Source organism: Metopolophium dirhodum, chromosome 2 (assembly GCF_019925205.1).
Source record: "Metopolophium dirhodum isolate CAU chromosome 2, ASM1992520v1, whole genome shotgun sequence".
NCBI lineage: Eukaryota > Metazoa > Arthropoda > Insecta > Hemiptera > Aphididae > Metopolophium > Metopolophium dirhodum.
In genome coordinates this window covers 1291908-1316780 of record NC_083561.1, presented here as the reverse complement: position 1 = coordinate 1316780, position 24873 = coordinate 1291908, and the positions used below count along the sequence as shown (strand labels likewise).

General features: G+C 28.5%; 1 protein-coding gene across 3 annotated transcripts in view; it reads right to left on the bottom strand.

Moving 5' to 3' along the window:
• Nucleotides 1-23837, bottom strand: part of LOC132939802 (kinesin-like protein CG14535) — a 183573-nt gene extending 159736 nt beyond the window's left edge. For all 3 annotated transcript variants that reach the window (XM_061007179.1, XM_061007181.1, XM_061007180.1), the window contains exons 1-3: nucleotides 23609-23837; nucleotides 14467-14642; nucleotides 11796-11919 (exon numbers count right to left, since the gene is read on the bottom strand). In XM_061007179.1, coding sequence (XP_060863162.1) covers nucleotides 11796-11919; nucleotides 14467-14642 — 300 coding nt within the window. In that variant the 5' untranslated portion in view covers nucleotides 23609-23837. The remainder of the gene's footprint in view (nucleotides 1-11795; nucleotides 11920-14466; nucleotides 14643-23608) is intronic.
• Between the last annotated feature and the right edge of the window lie 1036 nt (nucleotides 23838-24873).

Here is a 24873-nt window from a genome sequence, read left to right as displayed (position 1 = left end):
AATAAAACAGAAAACTATAATTTCGTTATAAATAATTAGTTTATTTACGCCAACATAATATAATAGTGCACGCCGCGGGATAATCAGTGTATAAGCTGTTGCGATTATACTTCGCAGCAGTGAACTTTTTTATTAGGCGATAATATTGGTAATAGATATCAGATATGTTAATATCACAAATTATAGTTAGTGATTATAGTGGTTCCTGAATACTGTTAATACCTACCTACGTCTATTGTCGTCTAATAATAATACAATTAGGTACATACTAAATTATAAACTATTAACGTTTGATTTAGAAAATATATAATATGCTAGTTATTTAAATTATAATTGATCTTATCCGTGGTGTAGGAGTGTTACCTTAGTGCATAGGGTGATAGGCAGATATTTAAGTGGGGGGGGGGGGGGGAGAGTTTGGTCCTCCAAGATGTTTTCAAGAAGGTTTAGTCCGTCTACAACACTTAAAATATTAATAGATTTATAATATCAAAATAAACATATCATCACTTTCACTTATTATTTATTTATTTAGTTTATTTACATTTAATACTATATTTACCTATAAGAATATGTCTGGAAACAAAATATAGGCAGTACGATGAAGGTTGAAGTCTGTTTAATTTGTATAATGGATAAAAATCTCAACGAGCCCACCACTACATGCCTGCATCAACATACAAACCTTCAAACACGCACACACATACACATACACACACACACAATCGACGAAGTATCCCCCCCTCCCAAAAAAAAAATATGTGTATATTCCCTAACAATGAATTACATCTGAAATCAATGCTGCACAATTATTTAATAGTTATTTTTTATTTTACACACCCTTAAAACGAAGTTATGTGCAACACTTTTGATGATTTTCTACACAAAATTATACTTTGTATATATTATTGTAGAATAAATATACAAAGATAATATTATTTAAATTTTAAATCTATTAATATTAATTTTGTATTAGAATTTGAATATTGTACAAAAAACTAAAGTACTAACGTTGAAAATAAATAGTGTTTAAATTAAAGCTGAGTTTGATATCGACATGATCATTTAATATTTTAACTAACAATATAACGTGTAATATATTCTTTCAGATTTATTATTCTAAAGACTAGGGCGTTTTATTCACTTAAAATTGATTTGATGGATTTTTTAATAAAAAAAAAAAAAATGAAAGGGGTTTTAAGAATCAATCAATCTACCCCTATATAATATATGTAATCCTTCATCTCCGCACACCAAACAAAATCACCAAATGGGACGCATATACAGTGTTCTCAATTTCTCATTAAAAGTATATGTAAAAAATATACTTGGTAGAGTAATTAATCAATGTAAGGTATTTGTGTAAACTTTTACTTTTATATTGATTTACGCCTTGTTGATAATTTTTTACATTTTAGTTAGGTATACATATATTTTTATATCAATTTTAAATAAATCAACAACCAAGGTTAACTTAAACACAATTTATTTTTATGTTATACTTTTATGTTCAATAATTATTAAACCAAAGTTATAAAGTAATGTTCTGATGTTCAAAAAAAAATTTAATTCATTATAATTTATATTGCGATTTAGAAATGTGTAGAATGCGGTCTACCTCGAACTTGTGGTTTAAACATATTTTAAAAATTTCAAAAAGTAAAATATTTTCAAATGTATTTAGTAAATAATGTAGTATAATAAAGTGTAAAACAAAATTTAGCTCAACAATATTACTATTGAATATTGATTATAAGCTTTATATGATTATATGTTTTTGAGGAAACGTTTACAGCACATTGTCCTTACACCACACACACATAAATATAGTATAATATATATATCAGTATAGCACGATTACGGTGATATTTGTTGACATTTTTTTTCCCATCGAACCACGGACTCGAGTCAAGTTTCCCGACCCCCCAATAAATTTCACGGTCTATAGGGTAAAAGCGGGCGCATAACGCAGTTACGGGCCCCGTGTGTGTCCGCCACCCTTCCGACAATTTGCACTTGTCTAATCGGATCAGCATTCCGAAGCGCCTGCAGCTGCCACAGAGGCGGCGACGGCGTTGGGAATTGCGCAAACAACCACCGACACGACAGTGTCAACAAAAATATTGTGTATTGGGTTCCGGTGCCTGCGCCTGCTCGTCCGTCCTCTCCACCGCTTAAGTATATATATATATTATATGTGTATGTGCTTCAAGCAAAACAAACTTTACACGGAGGGAGATGACGGGGGGCACGGTACTTTTAAATGTGTTTAGGACAATCGACTGCAATATGTCGCGGCGGAGAAGAGATGCGAGCGCACACAAAAACCACGCGGCGACCACAATATACGATAGCCACCACTCTACAATACCTAATAATAATAATAATATCATCGTATATGGTATGTATACATAGGCGGTATATTACATAATATATATAGCACTCTGTTTAGTGGCCCGAAGACGTGTTTTGTTGTTAGAGTGACTGAGAAAGTCGCACGACGACTATACCCGCAGGCTGATGGCGACCGCGAGTCTCCACTGCAGTGTCTATTAGAACACTATTTAAACACCAACTCATTTGATGGATCGGACTCTGGCACACGCCCCGTGGTGTAAAATATTCCAAGGGACCTATATTTGGTAGGGATGAAAAAGAAGTTTAGATGAAGTTTGCATATAGACGAATAGATGATATTATTATAGTATTATGTTCACGCACGACTGAAGCGGTATAGGCGCGGTATATCAAAAAGGTGTTCGTGTGGGGGGAGGTGGTGAATAATTTCGTATTTACTGCAGGATGTAAGTGGTGAAATAGGTAAAACGTACAGAACATCGAACGGAAGTTATTAATTTTATTTTATAATTACTAATAAGTACTAATTACACTAATCTTAAAGTCAAATCTTAGGCTTTGTTAAGTTAAACGTTAAAATTGCAATGCAAAAATAAACCATAATTCTACATTATGTGAACATTTTTAATTACTACACTAATATTATGACCTAATAGTAACTATTGAATCTTACGTGATGCGCTAAAATTAGTATTATGAATGCAGTTAAATTAAAAACTTTTTATAAAGCACATTTACATAGAGTTATTAATAATTGCATATTGAACAGTGTTTTAACATAATATAGGTATTAGTTTAAAACATGAATACAATTATAAAACATTATAAATCAAGTTAAACCTAACCAATCCTATTAGAATACATATAGTTAATATATACACACATTGAATATAGATACTTCGTTAATACTTAATTTATGAACTATTGATTATATACTGTATAAAATTAATTATTTTACACAAACACATTTAATTAGTTTAACATATCACCCAAGTTAATTTTATATTCTCGAGAAATTCTACGTAGGTATTATAGATGTTACATGTTATGCATAAATAACTGTACCTTACTACATATTCTTAAAAATCATTTTTAATAATATCTACTTAATGCAGTTTCCTTAGGCACCCTAAATAAGAAACAAATTGCTGAAGTTTAAGATTAATCAAAACTGGCAAAATTCAATCTGGTTTAAATCGTAAAATACAATAATTAATACTTCATGCCTCGTCAGTTTTTTTAAATTAATGATAGCAGACCTAGTCAAAAATAAAATCAGGGGTTGATTGAAGTCAACACCCTATAATAAAAAAGAAAATAATATGTACATAAAAAAGGGTCTAAGCTATATCCAAAAGAAAATTATTGTATGCAGACGAATTAAAAAAAACAACCCTCCCTAAAATCGCTCCCAAGTGCTATAGGGAGGGGGTTGTTTTGCCATTGTGGGGACACTGAAGAAACTTTGATTAAAGCGGATCGTTGTGGTTTGCCGTTTTTTTATTTGAAGTCCACACTCTCTATTATTAGAAGCAATTGTATAAGAAGAATACATCAATGCTGCAGCGCGTGTGTCCAATTCCAAATACTATTCAAACTATTCAATAAATGTACATAAGGGAAGTTCATGGATTATGATTTATGATGTATTACAATTTCGACTGCAGTAAACATTTTGAAAATTAAATAATAATCGTGCTCAAATATGTGAGGCCCAAAACAAAAATAATCTCAGCTTTTAGTATGTCTCTTTATATTATATTTCTTTTAAGTTAGTTAAGTTTTTATTTTTATTTTATCTGTAAAAACATACTCTAGTAACACATTAGTCGATATTACATAAGCTTGATTTACTTACAAGTTATAATAATTATTCTATTATAATTATTTGCTTCCTTATGTTAACTCTATAAGTCATAAAGTTTACGGGTAGGTATAGACAATACACATATTTGGCATAATATACTTTAAAATATAGGTAATAACTAATATTTAAGTTTTTAAAATCAAAAAATGTAACCCAAGTAGTTTAATATTTACGAAATGTAATATAATAATCAACTATATAATGACACACTGTCTGTACTCAATAGTAAAATTGTTCCGATGAAGTTAATTAATTACGCGTATAAAAATGTGTAGATAAACTCAATTTAAAACTTAATTGAAAAAAGTCGACCACATAATGTTTAGTACTTAAAACTTTAAATCGTCTTATTATCAATATATTAATTATAACATTGAATGATTTAATCTTAATCTAGCATCGCCCAGAATCGTTTTTCTGATACAAAAATGTATATTTCATATAAGTACTGCAGGCGTATACTGGGATAGAGAACATGAAAGAGAACACCCAGTATTTAAATTCTTTTGTGTAAAAATAAAATTAAAAGTATAAATTAATGTTTTGAGCATAATAAATTATAGGGGTACCTATACTTAATTTAATCAGACTTTTTTTAAAATCATGTCTTTAAGAAATAAATTTTAAAATCATTTATTAATTTATCAAAACAATATACCGAATATTAAACTACCATTAAGGGTAACATAAGTAATGATTATTATTAATCAAATATCTTGATAATTGGTTAATTTTTAAAATTAATATAACACTTGATCTCAATATAAATATTATAACTATTTATAAATTCGCTTATTGATTCGACTATCAACTATTTGAAAAATATAGACTCTCACATTCTAAGTAGGTAAGTCACCACTGTCCACTTTGAACTACTGCATCCAATAAATATGAAAATAATTATCACCAGTGAAGTAATTATTGTGATGATCAATAGTGCATACTTTTATTTGTATGAACAACTAATAATAATTCTTCTTTCGAAACAAATATTCAACATTTACCTAGCAGATTATACTAGAAATGTGTTGACATCGTTAAAAAACAATTACGTGGAAAATGTCGTTGAATATTCCATGCACGTATAAGAACCTTCACTAGGATAAAAAAAAAGAATAAAAATCGCATTCAGTTGGGTTGGGAAATTGCATGGCTGCAAATGGTTTTCGAGGATATTTCTACGAGACGACTTAATGTGACTGACCAGCATGTATGGGGAGAAACCGGAACAACATGTAAGGAATACTAAAGACAATCGTTTGGAAAAGGAAGGAAAAAATTAGCTATATATTTACAATGACGCTTTTACTATCAGAATACCTAATAAGTCACTTTAGACACATTTGAATAATAAGTTATAAATTCGTATTTTGATTTACTTATAAATAACGAGTTCGATGAAAGAATTAAATTGAACAATTTAACTCATTGCTTTATACTTAATTTTCTCAATATTCACATATTAGTTTTTATATAAAAACACAGAATTGTATACGGTTCTTTATTTTCCTATATTATCTAACAGGACTTTAGTCTCTTGTACCAATCTACAAAATAAAATAGACATTTTTCATTCCTCTCAAGCGACAATACGAGCCTATACATCATTGTTCCAATTATTTTTATAATTTGTATCATTTATGTATTGGTAATTTAACAAATAGTTTTACTATTATAATTTATAATATTTAGTATTGTTATTTATCGATTGTAATCTCGTACCATAGTTAATATTAAGAAATATAACATTAAATGTATATTACTTTATTTTAAAAAATTTCCAAGTATCAAATATGTATTATAGGGGTTAGGTACTAGCTGTACTTAAGGCCGTCGAGCGTGTATTTCAATAAAATAAAATAAATATATCTATTGATAGAACTTATAAATAATACTCAAGGGAACTTTTATTATTATTGATCATTTTTTTTTCATAAAGAACTAATACCTATGTATTATTTTTAAATATGGAATGCATGCAGAGTAGGTATAATATTATAATATGTATCCAATATTCTTGTAACCGCAATCGTAATTCAAGAATCCGACTTCTATTTGCTATTGATTATATTGAGAGTTTCTGAATTTTAAAGTTTATTTTATGAATACAATTATATTTCAGTACCTACAGGCTGCATTGACGTAATGAACTGGCAACTGCGGTGTATAAAATGAAAATATTATGGAGAATTTTTAACAAACATATCACGTCAACACTACCTATTAAACATTTTAACTTTTTTTCTAAATTGTTTAAATTTACCCGATTAGCATAAATTTACACAACTGTCCCTTGCAGCGTTCGCATGACATTCATTTGCGTGCAAAAACGGTTTTTACAGAATTTTGTCGTCTCGCCTGCGCTGCCTATAAGGTTATGGGGGTGTGGTAAATATTTTAATAGCGATACCAAGAATCAAAAAACATTTATATTCATACTAATGTTGCAAAAAATATTTATGCGTTAAACATAAAATTACATGCTATTAAAAATATCATTCATATTTGTGATGTCGCAATAAATAATAATTTAATACTTTGCCTTCATTATAATTTTGATATGTTTTTAAATATCTTTAAACTATAGCTAAGTTTAAACTATAGCTATTTTTCAATTCAAAAATTTAATACAATAAAATCATACAAATATTTCCAATTTCATGCATAATACACGAACAATATAAAAATGTATGATTAATTTAACAATATAATTGTTCAAGCAAAATCTAAAAAAAAAATTAGTTTTGGTAGGTACATATATTTATATCATAAATGAATAAATATAAATATTATAAATATTTCTATTTATATTATTGACATTGGACATTTTTTTTACTCATGAGAAATAACTTTACACCTACTAGGAAATTAATTTTAACTCGAGTTTTGATACTTTTACCAATAACATGATTACCATGATTACCTATTTAAAGTGTGTGTTACGAATTATAAATGATTCATGCTAATTGGATTTGTGCTAAATTTTCGAAAAGTACCGAATATTTATGGCTTTTATGTTTGGGGGTATGATCGCCTACGTACATATAAATATGCTGTGTAACTGAGCCGCCCTCTTGTATATATTATATTATAAATCTGGAGATAATTTATTTAACTACACTAACTAGAGGGTGATGTAGGGGAAACACCGTGAGATCTGTTTTTATCGCCGATGACAGGATTTAGGTGATATACCATCACACCCTCTCAATAGCATATTATAGCTGAGTCATCTCCGTTATAGACACTCGTTATCGTTTATAAACATCTCGTATTCACAACAGTAAATACCAATTTTATGGGCAAAAATTTCGTTTGACCGAATCGAGAAAATCCATCTTGTACCAGGTAAGAATTCCTCCTTCAAGTTCAACCATGAAAAAATGATGCTACAGGGACTGAACACAACGAAATTGCACTTTGGACCCTTTGTGCTGTTTCACCCTTCCTTCTCACATCCTTTACCAGACATCGTAAACTTTTACGAGTGTCCAAACCGTTGAGCGTTTTAATAATCAAGAATGCATACAGCGCATTATTACACCGCCACAGCACGCAACGCACCGGAAAATGTTTCATTCGTATAATTGTTTTGACTGAAAAAACAGCTTGCATCGACCTCACTGCAACTTTTGTATGTTGGGCATTTCAAAAATTGTTTCAACTTTATTTTTTGTTTTTAAATTGTATACAAGTTACAACGTGATAAAACATATTCTTTAAAATACCATTTTGATAATACATTTAAAAAATAAGATAAATAAGAAAACAAATATAATTTAAAAGAAAAATATTGTATTTAATCTATGCCATAAAAATCATGTTTCTTTAAAAGAAATATTTTTTGATATGGGTAGGTCGTAGCTGGTAGGTACCTCATATAAAATAGCAAATGTGATCAATAAATATAAACGGTATAAACGTATAGACAGTAGTTACATATCGATGGTTAAGTGCACACATGTGTTAAGTACAAATTTTGTGTAAAATGTGTTATGTAATGAAATAAATATTTCAAATTGTGTATTCTTATGTGCACAAATGAGGTATATGAAATACTCTTGTGACGTCATATAATTGTATGGTCAGATGTTGTATTTGCTCTAGTATCTATCCCATATGTGATAAGAGCACTTATCACATTTGTTCTAGTAATATCATATAATTCATATGTGATAAAAGCACTTACCACATTTGCCACAATGACGGTTATGTAATTTAACACATTTTTCCCAGTAGATAATACAATATTCTATTATAAGAATTTTGTATAAATAATTATGTTTTGCCTGGTATTATTGTATTTGGACAGCACAATCATTCTACATTATCAATATAATAATAATAATATTAATTGTTATTATTTTAATGCGGTATTTTTACGATACGATTCACCATTTTTGGAAATAGATATAACTCTAGATAAAAAAACAAGACTTCAACATAAAGACACATTAGATTGGTCGACTATAGTCCCAAAACAGCTTTATGAGAAAAAACTATTAATAAGTGCAGAAAAAAAGAAAGATTTGATGTCATTACTTGACAAAAATGTTATACCAGAAGAGTATACACACTTCTTTGAAGAAATTCCTACAGCGAAAAAAAATATTTCAAATAGGGTATCTGATGATGATTATGATGATGAGTAAAAGTGTGATTGAAAATTACATTAATTTAAAAGTGCAATTATTACTGACATTCAATTTTATTTTAATTAATTTTAATATTTAGTTAAGTATTAGGTAAATACTTAACTTAAATTTAAACTAAGGGAAGACATTTTTAATATTTAGTTAAGTATTAGGTAAATACTTAAGTTAAATTTAAACTAAGGGAAGACATTTTTTTTTATTTAGTATCTAGTAACAATACATTGTTATAAATTAATAACTTATAACTTAAAGACTTAAGTTCCTTACTTTCAAAAGACTTGACTATGTTAATATTACCATGAATTGTAATTGTTTAATAAGTTATTATGTAGTAACAAATGTGATAAATACTTTAATTACCCTGCCATTTGTGGTAAGTGATGGCTTAATTAATTGAAATCAATTATTCTAAGTTGGTTATTATAATTAATGATTTTATTTTGTTATATTATTATTCTCAGGAAGTTAACGATTTTAAATATAATGTATTTGACAAGAAATTGTTAAAATTATTTCTCTTTACATCCTTCTAAATCTTTGAATGCCATTCTTGAAAAATGCATAAATTTTTACATAACACATGTGTGCGCTTAACCATCGATATATAGGTATTCTATAATATGCTTTTATATGAGATAATTTTAGCGAATTAACCTACAAAGTATTGACGTGACTATGAAAAAAAATCCAAAACAACGATAACATCTTTTTTTCTGACTACATAATTAAACTAATTAATATTATTTAATTTGATACCCTATCAAAAATATATAATAATACCTACCTAATACCAGCATTATGTATTCAGGTACATAACAATATAATAAATATTGCAGTATAGTATGTTATATTCATTAGCGTTTATGCGTGTCTAACCTGAGACCAGACCTGCAAATTTGAAATTAACATTTGATTTTTTTTGCGTGTAACTAATTTTTGTGAATGCCATATTGGTGATATTTTACGTCCTCGGAAATATAATTCTACATTTCAATCAGCTAACATATTTTTATTGTTTTAATAAAAAAAATGTTCTTTGCTGTATCTAATATCTTTATTATTTTTTTCAAGTCTTAAGTTAAGCGCATTTAATTATTAACCAAATTAAAAGGCGGAAAACATGCTAAATAAAAAATATATAGCTATAGGTATTTGATTATTTTTTTATAAACTTTCTCTCCGTGATTTTAAGTTTCAACAACTTTATCCATCACAATATTATTAATTGGTATACAGTAAATGTTTTGAATTGATCAATTTCAAAAGTGTGCTATTTAATGATAAACATTAACTTGATATAGTTAAGTTAAGTCAACGTTAAGAACGGTCAGATATAATAAGTTAATAGATAAAAAACAACAAATTTCTCTTTAAAAGTTTTAAGTTACATAATATGGAGAAAAATACTAACTTAACTAGGTTAGAAATGAGTTGATTATTTATTTTTTAGTTACCACCTGGGTCTTACAGTGATAGTGCAACTTCCGAATATTTAAAATCATAACTCAACATTTTGTCAATATTATGATATAATTTATTTCATGAAATACTATTAAAAGGCCCATCGGGAAAGTTCCTGAATTCCCGATATGCTGTCAATTCACCCCTGTATGGTGAGGAAACTGATTTCATGTCAGAAACTTCCCAAAAAATTACGCTTGGCCAGATATGCGAAAAAGTTTTAAACACGCCTATGGCTACATCCTATTTTAATAAATTACGAATTATAATTCATGAATAAAAAAAGTTCAATATATTCCAAACTTAAATATTTAGATAAGACACTTGAGAACAAATTTAAACAATTTGAATAATAATTTTTCTATACTTGGATATTTTTGAAATGTATTATTTTTGATTAAAGTAAAGAAAATGTTTAGCTAGTTATTGGATTTTAACTCTTACAGACTTTAAAACAATATGAATATTATAAATTATTATTATATGGTATGAATTATAAAACAATTACCAAATTAAAAAATTATAATACCCCATGAGCAAAATCTGTAAAATGATTTCATTTGTATAGCTCACGAGTTATTGTTATATTTATATCACTCAAAGTCCAATCAATGCACAGTTAATGGTTAATTAATAGCTGCAGAAAGTTTAAAATAATAATAATTGTAAACATAAAGCTGGGTGAAACAAAACTGAATACCCATGCGCTATCTATCGGACATGAGACAACATTACTACTCGAGCGCTATCTAACTAACACATTATTACGGTAAGTTTACTTGCATAGCATTCCGAGTCCATCATGCTGAGATGACTAAATATAGTCTATACGATTATACCTACGAAATATGATATAATATTATATTTTATTCAAGACATTATAGTACGCATTTCGACAATTATTTATTCATTTTAACATAATCGCGTCCCATTGTAATGATCAGAGTTGCTCGACCTGAGGGTCGCATCGGTCAGAAATAATTAAACGGTCAAATGTAGAAAAACAATAATCTTTCATTCGTCTGCCTTATGAATAATAAAGTAAAATGTATAAATCAAAATAGTATATGAGATTGCTTATCCGATATTTCGATTCTTTATAAGGGGGCAGGGGCCAGGGGGGGGGGGATGACTGGTTTTATTTTACACCTATTTTGGGAGTAGCTTTAAAAAGGTTGAGAAACGCTGCTCCGCAGATGACATTTATTGGAAAACTATTACAAAATGAACATAGGTTTACAACAATTATTTAGAACAAGACAAAATATGTACCAATAAAAAGTTACAATTTCAACATCAGATTAAGAACAGATCAATTTCCTAGTACTAAAATATAAGCACGACAATAGATATATCACATTTATAATAATAATGAATTTTATTAGAAAAATGCATAATTGGTTATTGCTTACCAACGGTATTAATATGTTATTATATATTTGTAAATGCATTACCTTATTTAAAATACGTTTCCCGTTTTCTTTTTCTGAATCTCCTCCAGTCGTAAATAGTAACATACGAGCCGCTAAAGAAGATTGATATGTCTTTTCGTATTTGGCAATTTTTAGTTTCGAGGAACTGTAAAAATAAAGTCTTATTATTTTTACTTTTCAATGGACACCAATAATAAAATTACATATTTTTTTAAAATTTAAACACAAAATAATATTTACAAACTATGTGCTATTTGTACAACAAACAAACTTTCAGAAATACCAACATAAATACGTCGCGGTCGTGTGTCGTGCCGTGTCGATCAAATCGCATTGTGTGATTGGAAGTTACATTAATGGTATCATGTAATAACCAAGTTGCAACCGAGTATACCATGAATTTACGATACCAAAACTTTTAAACCAATATGGTTACCAGTTTTAACCATAGTTACCACGCCCTCGCACGACACGACACACGACATAGCTGTGAATCCGGATTTATGACCTAACTATATATACCAATATTACCAACAATGTACCTATTCCTAAAATAACGATTTGTTAATATTCTTTATTATCGTTGACTTTCAGGTGGCCGACGATGCAGTGGTATTAGTCATTAGAACGACGGCGATGGGCCTGCCGCGATGGTTGTGACTGTGGTCCGGGTCGGCACCAGGATCGGTTTCATCGGCGGCGGGTCCCAGAACAGCTGGCCGCCATACCTGTTCGTGCCAGTGACGGAACCGCGGTGGACACGGACTTGATAGCGGAACAGGACACGAGTGCAGCCGTTGGACAGAGAGACGCGGACGTCGTACACGCTGGTGATCGAGGCGTACGACGGCGGCCTGTCCTCGCTCAAGGGAGCCATATGACGGTCAACGTGATGGTGCTCGACGTAAACGACAACCAACCCGCGTTCAACTACGTGAGTACGCGACCATATCGGAGAACGTGACGATAGGTAAATTATTCTCGATATAAATTTACTATGAAATTATTTCTACTCCCTAAACTTTAAACTTTAAACCTCGTTGTTTACTATAATAAAATCAAAAAATATCTATTACCTACATATAAGACTAATATTTATCATTAATGCATTAATTCGTATCATATTAAATATTTAAGTTAGCGCGATCTTAATTTTTTTTAATTATAACACAATGCTTATATTATGCAGGTATACATAAATTAATTAATTTATGTGGTATATTTTTGAGAAGTTTACGAACCACTGTCGACTGCTTAATTCCAAATTGGAGACGACTATAGTGTGACAACTTGTGTGAACATATTTGAGAAGCAACTTGTATGTAATTATGAACTACTTAATCATCAGATGCAACTAGTGTATGTAAACCTTTTTATTTACCTACAAAAAAAAAATGGGAGGCATAAAAACTAGCCCACATAGGTCTGCAGGGCCTCAATCTGCCCTGTATACCTAGCTACTGGCTACTCGTTTGTTTATATTATGAATTTACGATTGTTCAGTATTCTCTTACCCTTTTTGATATACAGGCATACAGTCGGTATTTTCCATTGTTTTCAAATCATTAAAGATATTTATTTTAAAAACCGGTAGGTCACCATTTATTTTTGTAGGATATGCTTTTGCAAACTTCGAAACAATACAAACGCTAAGTCATTGTTGTGTAGCACTGTAAGTCAAGAAACATTGGACAGGATCTTAAGCAATACGCATAGGCATGGACAAACTTTGCTGGCAGGGAGCAGAATTTTCGATAACACGATCCTTTTCAATTATTATTGTATTTTTAAAGTTAATATAAGCAGCAATTTATATATTTTATTTGGAGAAAAAAAATTAGGTCGCAGGTGGGGTAGGGCATCTTTCTTCTTCCATGCACTTTTACCATACATATTATTCTTGTGACTTATCTTGTGATTATTATTTAAATATGAAATCAAAATCAAAACCATTAGATGACTATGAACTAAGTTTGGAAAACTGCAGAGGTGATCTTTTAAACTACCCGTGTTAGGTATGAACTGAAAATTTCAATAAAACCATTTTATAGTTATAAAACAATTCAATGCGTATTGTTACGTATAATATTTCATTTTTTCTAAATTTTATAAAATATAATACCTTAGAATGCACTACTTATACAATATTCAGTTGTTATACAATTATACCTTTCAACTAGCGTGAGTAAAATATAGGTATTATATGATGTAAGTTCTAAAGTACGTACCTTTTTATGGATGTACCTAAATAGTACATAATACATATTATATAGGTCCTAATAATTTAATAACTAATATGCATTATGTTATAATATATATATACTTTGCAGTATATATATATATATAGTATAAAGTATATAGGTACCATAGGTACCCGTAGTTATATTTCATATCTATTCACATGTTAATATGTTATTATAAAAGGAAAAGTAATTTTGGGTTTTTTTTTCTATCCTACATTCCTACCTATGTTGATAATTGATATACTGGATCCAATTTGTTCCAATCCAGCGGTGATTTATATTTTATATTTTAACTCATAACTAGTCATTTTCACATTGTGACTTGTTAGGTGGATGTCAAATTACCGCATAATAATTTACATTGATCGGTATTATAATGAATTTTATTTTTAAATGTGTAAGTATAGTAGTTCAGTAATACCTATAAACTATATAGTAACGTAACGTACCTATCTTTCGGTAGATTTGGCATAGGTGTAGGAATTCTAGGTGGAAGAACAGGTATTGGCGATGTTCTTCTCATTGTTTTTCCAATTTTGAGGCGTTTGTTTCGTCCATCTATTATTGTTGCCATGTCTCCACGACTCGGTGGCCTCCCGTAAGCCGTTATTTCCACAGTAGCCATCTGGTTGAAAAAAATATATATATACTATCATTATAAAAATAATAAAATGTATATATTTATTTAATAGTTTGTCTTTAAGGATGTATAATATGTATTTTGTGTTATAAAACATTTTTTATACGTCATCGGTGTTCACTCATCTAATCTGATCAGTATACATAATACCTATATATTTATATATATGTCTATACGACTATACGTATAGACGTATCTTTCTAATTCTTTACGGATTTACACGCTTACAAATTAGTATTACTACTTATATTACTTCTGTTAATATTGTCCAGTTTATAGCCTGACAAATAGACAATAGTTACTAGTATTAAGAAATTTACTTAGGTGACTATAGGTAGGTATCAATCTAACAGAATGACTAATTTTTTGTGTAAAATGTGAAAGACAAAATTTAAATAAAAGAATATTTAGGGCTTTTTTGGATAAATAAAAATGTGATATTGTGATCCATAACCCGTGTTTTCTATACTACTGGAAAAATACAATGAAGAAACCTATTTGGACTTATATCAGAGTTCATGTAAATGATACCACAATGGTAAAAGTATAATATGTCAGTTACAGCGATTGTCAAAACAACAATGGAGAAGACTTATTTCCCCTTTCACGATTCGATGAGTCCGTTCCTTTTTAATCAACTATACTTCCTGATATCGCATATTTTATCATTTTCAAATTTATTTTATTTGTTCTATAATTTAACATTTGGAAAAATATAGGTACTTTAATCATTGACTACGAAGTATATTTTTGAATAGGTAATATCATACAATCCAATTTATTTTGTTTGATGTACCTATTCAATATATTATTGATCATCGTTGATTGCCTACCTATATTATACGAACACAACATTTAAAATTTTGAAAACTATGATGTACATACAGCTATAGTCTTAGCAAACTAAACTTACTATACATTTATTATATATTAGTATAAATGTATTATGTATAATAATTACTGTCACACCCAGAACAGAAGACATTGTATTCACATTTCACAATATTCACCGTGTGAAATACATCACTTACAGCCCGATTAAAACTATCATATTTCAATAAAATGACTATCTAGTATAATAGGTAGCAATTGTTTTAATTCTATCAAAATAGTGTGTTTGTATACATATCAAAATATAATTCATAAAAATTATTAGTTCCATTATATTTCCGTACAGTAATAACAGTTTTCTTTGTTGTGTCAACCCTGAAAAAAGTTTCTTCCCAAACGATTGTTCGCGGATCGGACACATAATTTTTGGAGAGGGTGACACACTATGTGCTTATACATTATACAAATGCTCCCACAGTAGAACGAAAGAGGGTGTTTTTATCCCCCGTTCTTTGCATGTGCTGACCCTACGCCGTTTTTGACAGTGTAATTTATCGTATTGTGTTGATTAAAAATAATCGCGGGATTCATCGAATCCGCTAGCGACAGAAAGCTAATAGACTTACTCATCGTCCGATAACTCTAAAAAGGGTTAGATTGTAGTTTGTGTTCTGACAAACATCCCGAATATTATCTCTTAGATTTACAGAAATATATTTCAATAAAACTAATATTAACATAGATTGCAGCCTATACCTACTTGTGTTTATTAAAATGTATTAAAAAAATACTGACGGGTTTATTTTATTTTATTTTTAATACCTTTAAATTTTATAATTTTTAATATTAATACAAGTTATCGGTTGGCAAATAATAACCAGAGCAGGGTCATGATTTTCGTAAAACAATATGTCCATTGTCCACAGTAAACAATAGCCTACCTACTTAAATAGTAAATAATTATTAGCTATGATTTTGGATAAATGGTTATTTATGAATATAATATTATCACTTTAGATAAAAAAAAATATTATATTAAAAAATGTACATCAAACAAAATTATAGGTTTAATTAAACCTGATGAATTAATAAGATTTACTTACATCCATAAGACTCAAGTAGATAGGTAAACCAATTCAATTGTTCTTTGTACCTATATGCATACATATTACATTGTAATCTACTATATTCACATAGATAAATATTAGCATTGAGTATAGGTATTAGCTAGGTCATAACTCCTAGGAGAGAAATATCATTAAATATTGGACAACAAATAAACTGGAGAACTGCTCGCTTCGCTGTGTGGTACATTTTGTGTGTATTGTATACCTCGTCAGTGATGAGTAGGTAACTTTAATTTATGTGTTAATGTGTTATCCTACAAAAACGATGCTAAGCGAATACATTTTTAAGGATATTTTTCATACATTTATATTAATATTATATTAATACAGTAAGTAGTAAATTGAACTAATTTTTCCATAAACATCACTACTTACATTATATTATTATACGATATTTATACGATAACATCTATAATTGTTATTAACATTTATAACTTTTAAGTCAAATCTGGCGAACTAGTGTTAATAAGTTCGTGGTATAATAATTAATGGAAAGAAGTTTTAAGCTTGTCCGATTACCGTTTTTTGAATTATAACAAAATACCTAACTAAAATTGTGAAAAAAATAGTTATTTTTCGTATAAATATCCAATGGTGTCAAGTAACTTTCAAATGCCTATAAAAAAAATGTACATATTTATATTTGACATTTTTAAACTGCTGTAATAACAACTTATAAAAAATCTTGTATTCAATTTTCAAGCTTCTTAACCAAAAAACAATGTAATAATATGTAGTAATATAAATAACTATGTAATAATATAAATAAAAAAAAAATAGAAAATTCTATGAAAAAAGATTGGTCAAAAAGATACGAAACACTTTTAAAATTATATCATTTATAGAAAATTATATTTTAGTAAATATTTGGTAAAAATTGTAAGTGTTTTCGGTTATTTATTCCGTATTTCTGTATTATATGAATTATACATAATAAAAAAACAAAATTGATTTTCATTGAAAACTGGTTTTGCGTATAATAGGTATATATTCTCGTTTTCCAGCTGTTTTTCGTTTGTTGACTGTTGTTCCCAATTTCTAGCCTTTTGGGAATTTTATTTTCATACTATTTTTAAAAAAATTATATAGGTACTATATTGTAAGTAATCAGAGTTTCCGTTGCAAATTGCATTACACATATTATAGTTCCAAGAAAAGTTTCCTCTTCGTATTTATAAATAATTATGCCATGTCTACGTCTATTTTGGACAGTAAATGTATGTATACAAAAGGAACAGTGTCAAATATAAAAAATATCACAAACAATTCAGTGAAAATTACTGACACAGTTTCAAGACGATGTTTTTTCTAGAAGAAAATTGGTAGTTATAAATAAAATATTTTCTACCTTATGCCTCTAGGCCTCTATAGGCTCTAGTGCAGGAGTCGGAAACTTTTTCGTAGGAAACAGTCATTTTTCTAAAAATGTATAAAACCATAATGTTCAACTAGCCTCATTGGCGTGAACAACTTTTTAGTAGGTACAATTATAAACTATATTATAATTTATTTATAAATGACAATAAGTCGTATATTATACTCATAATGGGTATGGTTCCGAGAAAAGTTTCCTCTTCGTAATAACAAATAATTAAGCCATGTCTATGTCTATATATTGGACCATATACAGTGCTAATATAAAAAAAACATTAAGTCCGTAGTTATTCAGTACAAAAAATGAAGCAAATAATTTCTGTAGAGGTAAATTAAATACATATATTAATTCATTCATTCATTGTCATATTTAAAAAAATATTGGTTACCAACATAATATGATAATTATTTACAATAAAAGGAAATAGTTTAGACAATTTAAAATAATCGTTAAATACATCAATAACGTTTATACAAGATTTTATATTTGGCAACATTTCAGAGCGGCTAACGTGTTCACTGAGCAAAACAGAGCTAATTGTGGAACGAAATCCGTCTGGAGTCATTCATACGCCGGTAAGTTATAATAATATCCTCGATAGGAATTTTTTCTTTATTTCCTAACCGCCATTCGTTCGTAGTATTTTTATTTAGAGTATATTATTTGAGAGGGGAAACGAAACCCTTTCATCTGCGTAAAAACAGTTTGTCATAACTCATAAACATCTATCCAGCACCGACAAAGTCACAATAAATCCTCCGAGAAGAAATTAATTATGACAAGGCTACAGTTTGTTTCTATTACTCAACAAACGTGTGGGGTCACGTATAAGACATACCCGACAATAATTACAGTCATGAGAAAATTGATTTACTTTGTTAGTAATTTAAAATTTTCGGCAATATACAAAGGTAAGTACACAATATTATGTAGTTAATGATTTTTATAACTGTAACAATTTTCAAGATCATTATTTAAAAAAAGAAAAACTCCCATACCTCCACAAAAACTAATAGGTATATCTTATTATGTATATATCAATTCACTGAATTCGAATACTATATTTTTATTTAACCAAACACGTTAGAACACCTTTCAAACATGTTTGGTACAAACATAAGTATCTATAAAAGTTGTGCAAATTGAAACATTTAAATTTTTTTTTTAGAAATACCTTAATATTATACAAGAATTACGAGACGAAATACTTATATATTTACATTTGATATTTCAACGCAACATTTTAATATAAAACAGGAAAACAATTAATAATATGTTGTGGGTGCTTTTTTTACAATTGACTTTGTGCTTGTAAATCAATTAAATTAAATAGATACATTTGTTTAGTAAATAGGTATATAAGTAAACAGTTGCGGATAGACTTACATTTTTTTACCGGGATGTAATTTGAATAGGGGCCCCCAAAAAATAAGACGCGAGCGAAATTTTATTTTGATATAACAATACAATACAAAACTATATTATAATACGTAATATAGGTACTCTTCGTATAGATTTGGGAACGATTCTGGTTAAGCAACTTGATCATTCAAACTAATTTGAATGATCGATAATAATTGAATTAACCATTGTTTGCCTATTAACTATTATATCTTCGATATAGGTACTAGTAAATAATAATAATAATCAACTATATACATTTAACATTATACATATACTAAGGCGAGTAAGGATATTATGTAGGAAAAGCACTTGGTTAAACGGCATCTTAACTATATAATGTATATTTAAAATATAGACTAAACAATATGGTTACATAAAATATGTTAATTAATTTCATAGAAACTATTCGTAGAATACATTTTTTTAAATCTGTCTTGCGTCTTTTAATGATTCCTGGAAATGTCATTAAAATATCGTTCATGATGGTTGTGTTTCCATTCAAAGCAGACGGGTTTTCATTTTTAATTACTTGTAAAAAATAAAACAATAATATATAGATATATGTATCTATTAATAATACCAAAACTTAACCATACATAGAGTACTTAAATCATAAACACTAAAATTTTAAAAATATAGATCGTGATTTATTTTTTGATATGAATTGTATTAATCAATAATCATGATAATATGCACGTCATATATTGTCACCGGTTTTTCCGGAAAAGTACAATAGGAACGAAAAACCTAAGCCGTGCAATTTTACCCCTCGACCAGCACACAATGACGTGGAACGTGATCCATTGTACTATATACCATCTACCCGCTTTTCCGCTAGTTCCAATTATATCACTACTTGTCGCGTAGTGCGTGTATTTATTACAAGTGCCGAACGACAACCACGGGGTGTCGGTAAAAACAAACAGCTGCTGGAGCACCTCCTACCCAAGGGATTGGACTCAATGGCAGTGCATGTAATCATGGCTATTATACTGAATGTGAAATAACCTCTTGCACTTTAGAACTTGAACGCACTTGCAATGCACAAAAAGTAGATGCAGATTATAATATTTTTCGCATTGAGAATAGGTACACATAGGTGTTATTATATGTGCTCATTATTATCAGCTACCTACATCATTAGCATAATATGAAAATGACCTCCATTATTCTATAGATATTAAAATTAAATATATAATTTTGTAAAATAAAAAAATGACGACTATTTTTAAATCTAATATAATTAATAAATAATATTAATAATAACTTCTAATACATAGTTTTTAAATAATTATCAAGACCTAGACGCAAACCATATCTTCTTAGACATATATATATATATTATATAATAAAACACTAAAGATACTGTAAAATTGCAATGCCTATTAAAATATTGGATCATGTTCATTTTACTAAATAAGTGTACTTTAAAATTTAAAACTCAAAAAATAGGTATAGATAACAATATTATATATAGGTACCTTAACTAGTGTTTTGAACTTCTGCAACATTTAGGTACAACGCTGTACAAGTAGATAATATTATTTAGTCATTTTTCAATTTGATGTTTTAACCATAATACCTACAATTATACTACCTACCTAATACTCATGTAGTCATGTATATTGTGAAGTATGACATATATACAGTGCCTATATCTATATTAAAAATATTTTTCTGGTAACATACCGAGAAAGGGTTCGTTACCATTTGTATAATATATACTATATTATATTTGTAAGTTAGATTTTTCACGGAGCAAGTAAGTTATTGGTTTTAAGTTTTAACTTATATGTGTATGTATATATTTTTTCTTGAAAAGTTCTTTTATATTTCTGTGTGCCAATCCGTCTAAATAGACAGTCTATATACTCTATATTCCGGTCTCTTTCTTTCTTTATCTCTATAGTTATATATATATATATGAATAAATATGTATATATATATATCATATATTTATATGTAAAGTCGATCGAATGCGGATTATATTTACATTGCGGGGGATCATACTAAGCGTTTGTAAGCATCCAAAATTATCTTTATTTCCTGCAGACAGATTCAAAAAAACAATACTAAATCTCTAGGTTCCTATTTATTAGCTATACGTACAACATGTGCACGTTGAGTATCGATTAATATACCTAATACTCTTAAGTCTCAGAAATAAAGTTCTAATTTTAAACAATTTTAACTCGATAATCGCTCAAAAACTAATCATTGTCACAATCGTGTATTTTTTAATGTACCTATTATTAATGTTTTCAACAGAATAGGTATTTAAATTATTAAATAGGTACTTAAATAGCCAAATAAATAATTTAAAAGAGATTTTGTGGATAATAATAATTAAAAACTACTTATATAGTAGATGCCTACCTATACTACACAATAGGTAATAATATTATGTTAACGTAGATCATCTACAGTTGCATAATATGTAAAATCACCGAAATACCAAATAGATATTTACAAATTGTATTTTTATTTACTGTATTTCGGGAATTCGATTAAGTTTCAGCTGTTTTATGAACTCACAAGTTTACAGTTGTAATATTGTATATATTATTTATAAAAATGTTTGTATATTTTGACACTGTAGGTATGCAGGCAATTTGTTTATATGATTCTACAGGCCTCGCGTACCATTGATTTAAAAAAAGAATAGAAAAATCACCAGATTTTATTACATAAACATATACTTCCTCATTATATATTGGTCATTTTTAATTCTATTTTCTTTTTTTTAAATATTCTTTCAATTTTCAAGCGTATGAATGAATAATAAATGATATATAATTATATATAATAAATTAACACTGCATTTTTATTAATAATTATTTATATTGTTATTTATTATTCATAATTACTTTACTTAAGATTTTAGTTCTTAAATCAGATTTTTTCCAACATTTTCTGAGTGTGTATTCTAAAATGTAGTTGAGAACTTCAAAATAAAAACGTAAAGGTGATTGTCTATAAAAATATAATATATATACATGGGATTCACATAAGTATTTATTATGAGTACTATAGGTACCTACTTATTTACTTATGTAACTACATAAAACATGGACATTATGTTAAAACTTCAAAAATTATTTAGCTTTTTTTCTGTATTTTTTATCCTTGCATCAGAGTGGATTAACTCAGCTCTTTTAAAACAAACTGATATTGTGTAATAAAAGAAAAATTAAATGAATAAATATTTATTAAAATTTATAAAAAAAAAACGATTCAAGTGATATTTATTCAAGTGCACTTCGAATTTTTTATGAAATACTACTAGGGTGTCATAAATATATGTAGTTTAACATGAAAGGTTTTTTTATAAAAGCTGAGGCTAGAAGAATAATTGTTGTATATTCGTATGATTCTTTTAACAATTCTTTTGATCTCGTAATGCATTTCTCGCCTTTGATAAATATAAGACAAGTACAAAATATCGAATGAATTTCATTATGAAATTAAATATGGTATAGAGGACAAAACAATTTTATTTATTCCGATTTTAACCATTCGTAAATACATTTAATAACTGTAAGTACAATTTTAAAAAAGTACACATTGAAAAATTAAGGTAAATAAGGAATAGTAGGTACCTATAAGTGTAAAGTAAATAATAGTAACATCCTCCAGATAAACGTGCAAGTTAGTTAAAAATTAACTAATTCATAATGAAAATCTTGTTTAATTAGGTATAATCGTAGTTTATGTGGTTTACATTAATACGCATTATTGATATTTAGAATAACTAATAACCTTATATTACTATAGCTGGAAGTACCTACCACAGAACAATTCTCTCGAGTGCAAGTGATTAATTTATTTCTCATAAATCCGATGTACCAATCAATTGTAGCTATTTCTGCAAATACCACGAATCTACGGTTTAAGAAAAGCTTATTATTACCTGTATGAAGGTTATTAACATTCTATACTTCTGAGTTTACTATTATAGTTTTTTCAACAGAAAAATACGCACAAACGTCAATTTCTAACATAATATTCTGTTTGATATATTTGTTTTAAAATATCGGGGTGTACCACTCCAGGATTAATCCATAGATAGACGTAAAGCCGTCTATTATAGGCGTAGGTATATCTATATTATACTACAGTGTACCTACATAGTATTATTTTTATTTTTATACTATATACGTCTGCGAATTAATCGCACATAAATACTCTATCCATAATTTATAGGAGGTACATACTTATTATTCAGCTTTTACGTCGGTCGACATGAACATAATCCGAACAGCGTGCGCACAAACTGTAGTTTTAGAATTTCGTCATAATACGGGGGGGGGGGGGGGGGGGGTAGTATACGATTTTTATACCAGAAATGTTATAATTATTACGAAACGATGTTATGCATCAGAAAAATCGCGGCCGATCGAACGTACGACACACAACAAGCGCGGACACGAGACCGCACACACGCACGACTGAACGAAACGTGCGTGAAGAGCTTCGGTTCCGCAGGAAACAGCGGCAGAATAAGCGGTAGGGATTCAAATATCCCGCTGTACAGGGTGGCCCACCGTCGAAACGTGACGTATACTGTTAGTTGTACTGCTGTACGGTGATCGGTGCCGATGTATTGTGTACCAGAGTACTGCAGGATACATTCCTAATATTGTTATATAATATATTATTATTGTTATATCGATTATATCGATGAGCGTTTTATTTTTTAAAAAAAAAACATAAAAAGACACGCAATATTGTAGCCGGAGCGTACGGTTGAGTACGCATAATATTACGTTTATATAGGTACCTATGTCATATAAACATATTTATTAGATATATGTATGCAATTATATTATATATGTCATAAGCAGGGCCACAGTGCAGGTTACCTATAATTGTATCTTCATTAGTTCAATTTCTCTGGTTTTTAGGGCTAATAATTATTATTAAATACTCTATAAAATAGTGAAATATATGCATTTATAGTTGTGAATTGTGTTAAAATAAGCTAAAATATGCGATAAAAAATATAACGAAATATACAATGAATTTATCAATATTTTCCAAACTAGCATTAAATAAAAAAGAAGCATACACTTAACATTTTAAAACAGATTAAATAAAGTTACCCTTTTTTTAAGCTAAATCATTTGTATTAGTCTTACACTTTTACAGTACCTTACCTATAGGTACTCTTAAATAAATCCATAGAATTTTCACATAATTTTCATCAACGACAAAATCATTAAATTTATGAATTTTTTCACGATACTTATTCGTTTAAATTTTAAATACACCGCATAAAACAAGTATTTATCATGTTTAGCTAGTTAAAATATGCTATAATATTCAAAATAAAAAAAGACCTTTTTTATGAATATGCACTAGGCAATTTGTAAACCTAACTATAACCAAACCTGTAAAAGAGAGCTGCAAAAAAAAAACATACCAATTTCCAATGCATATACATTTTTAGCCCTGCTAATCGTTATTGTAACTTGCGATA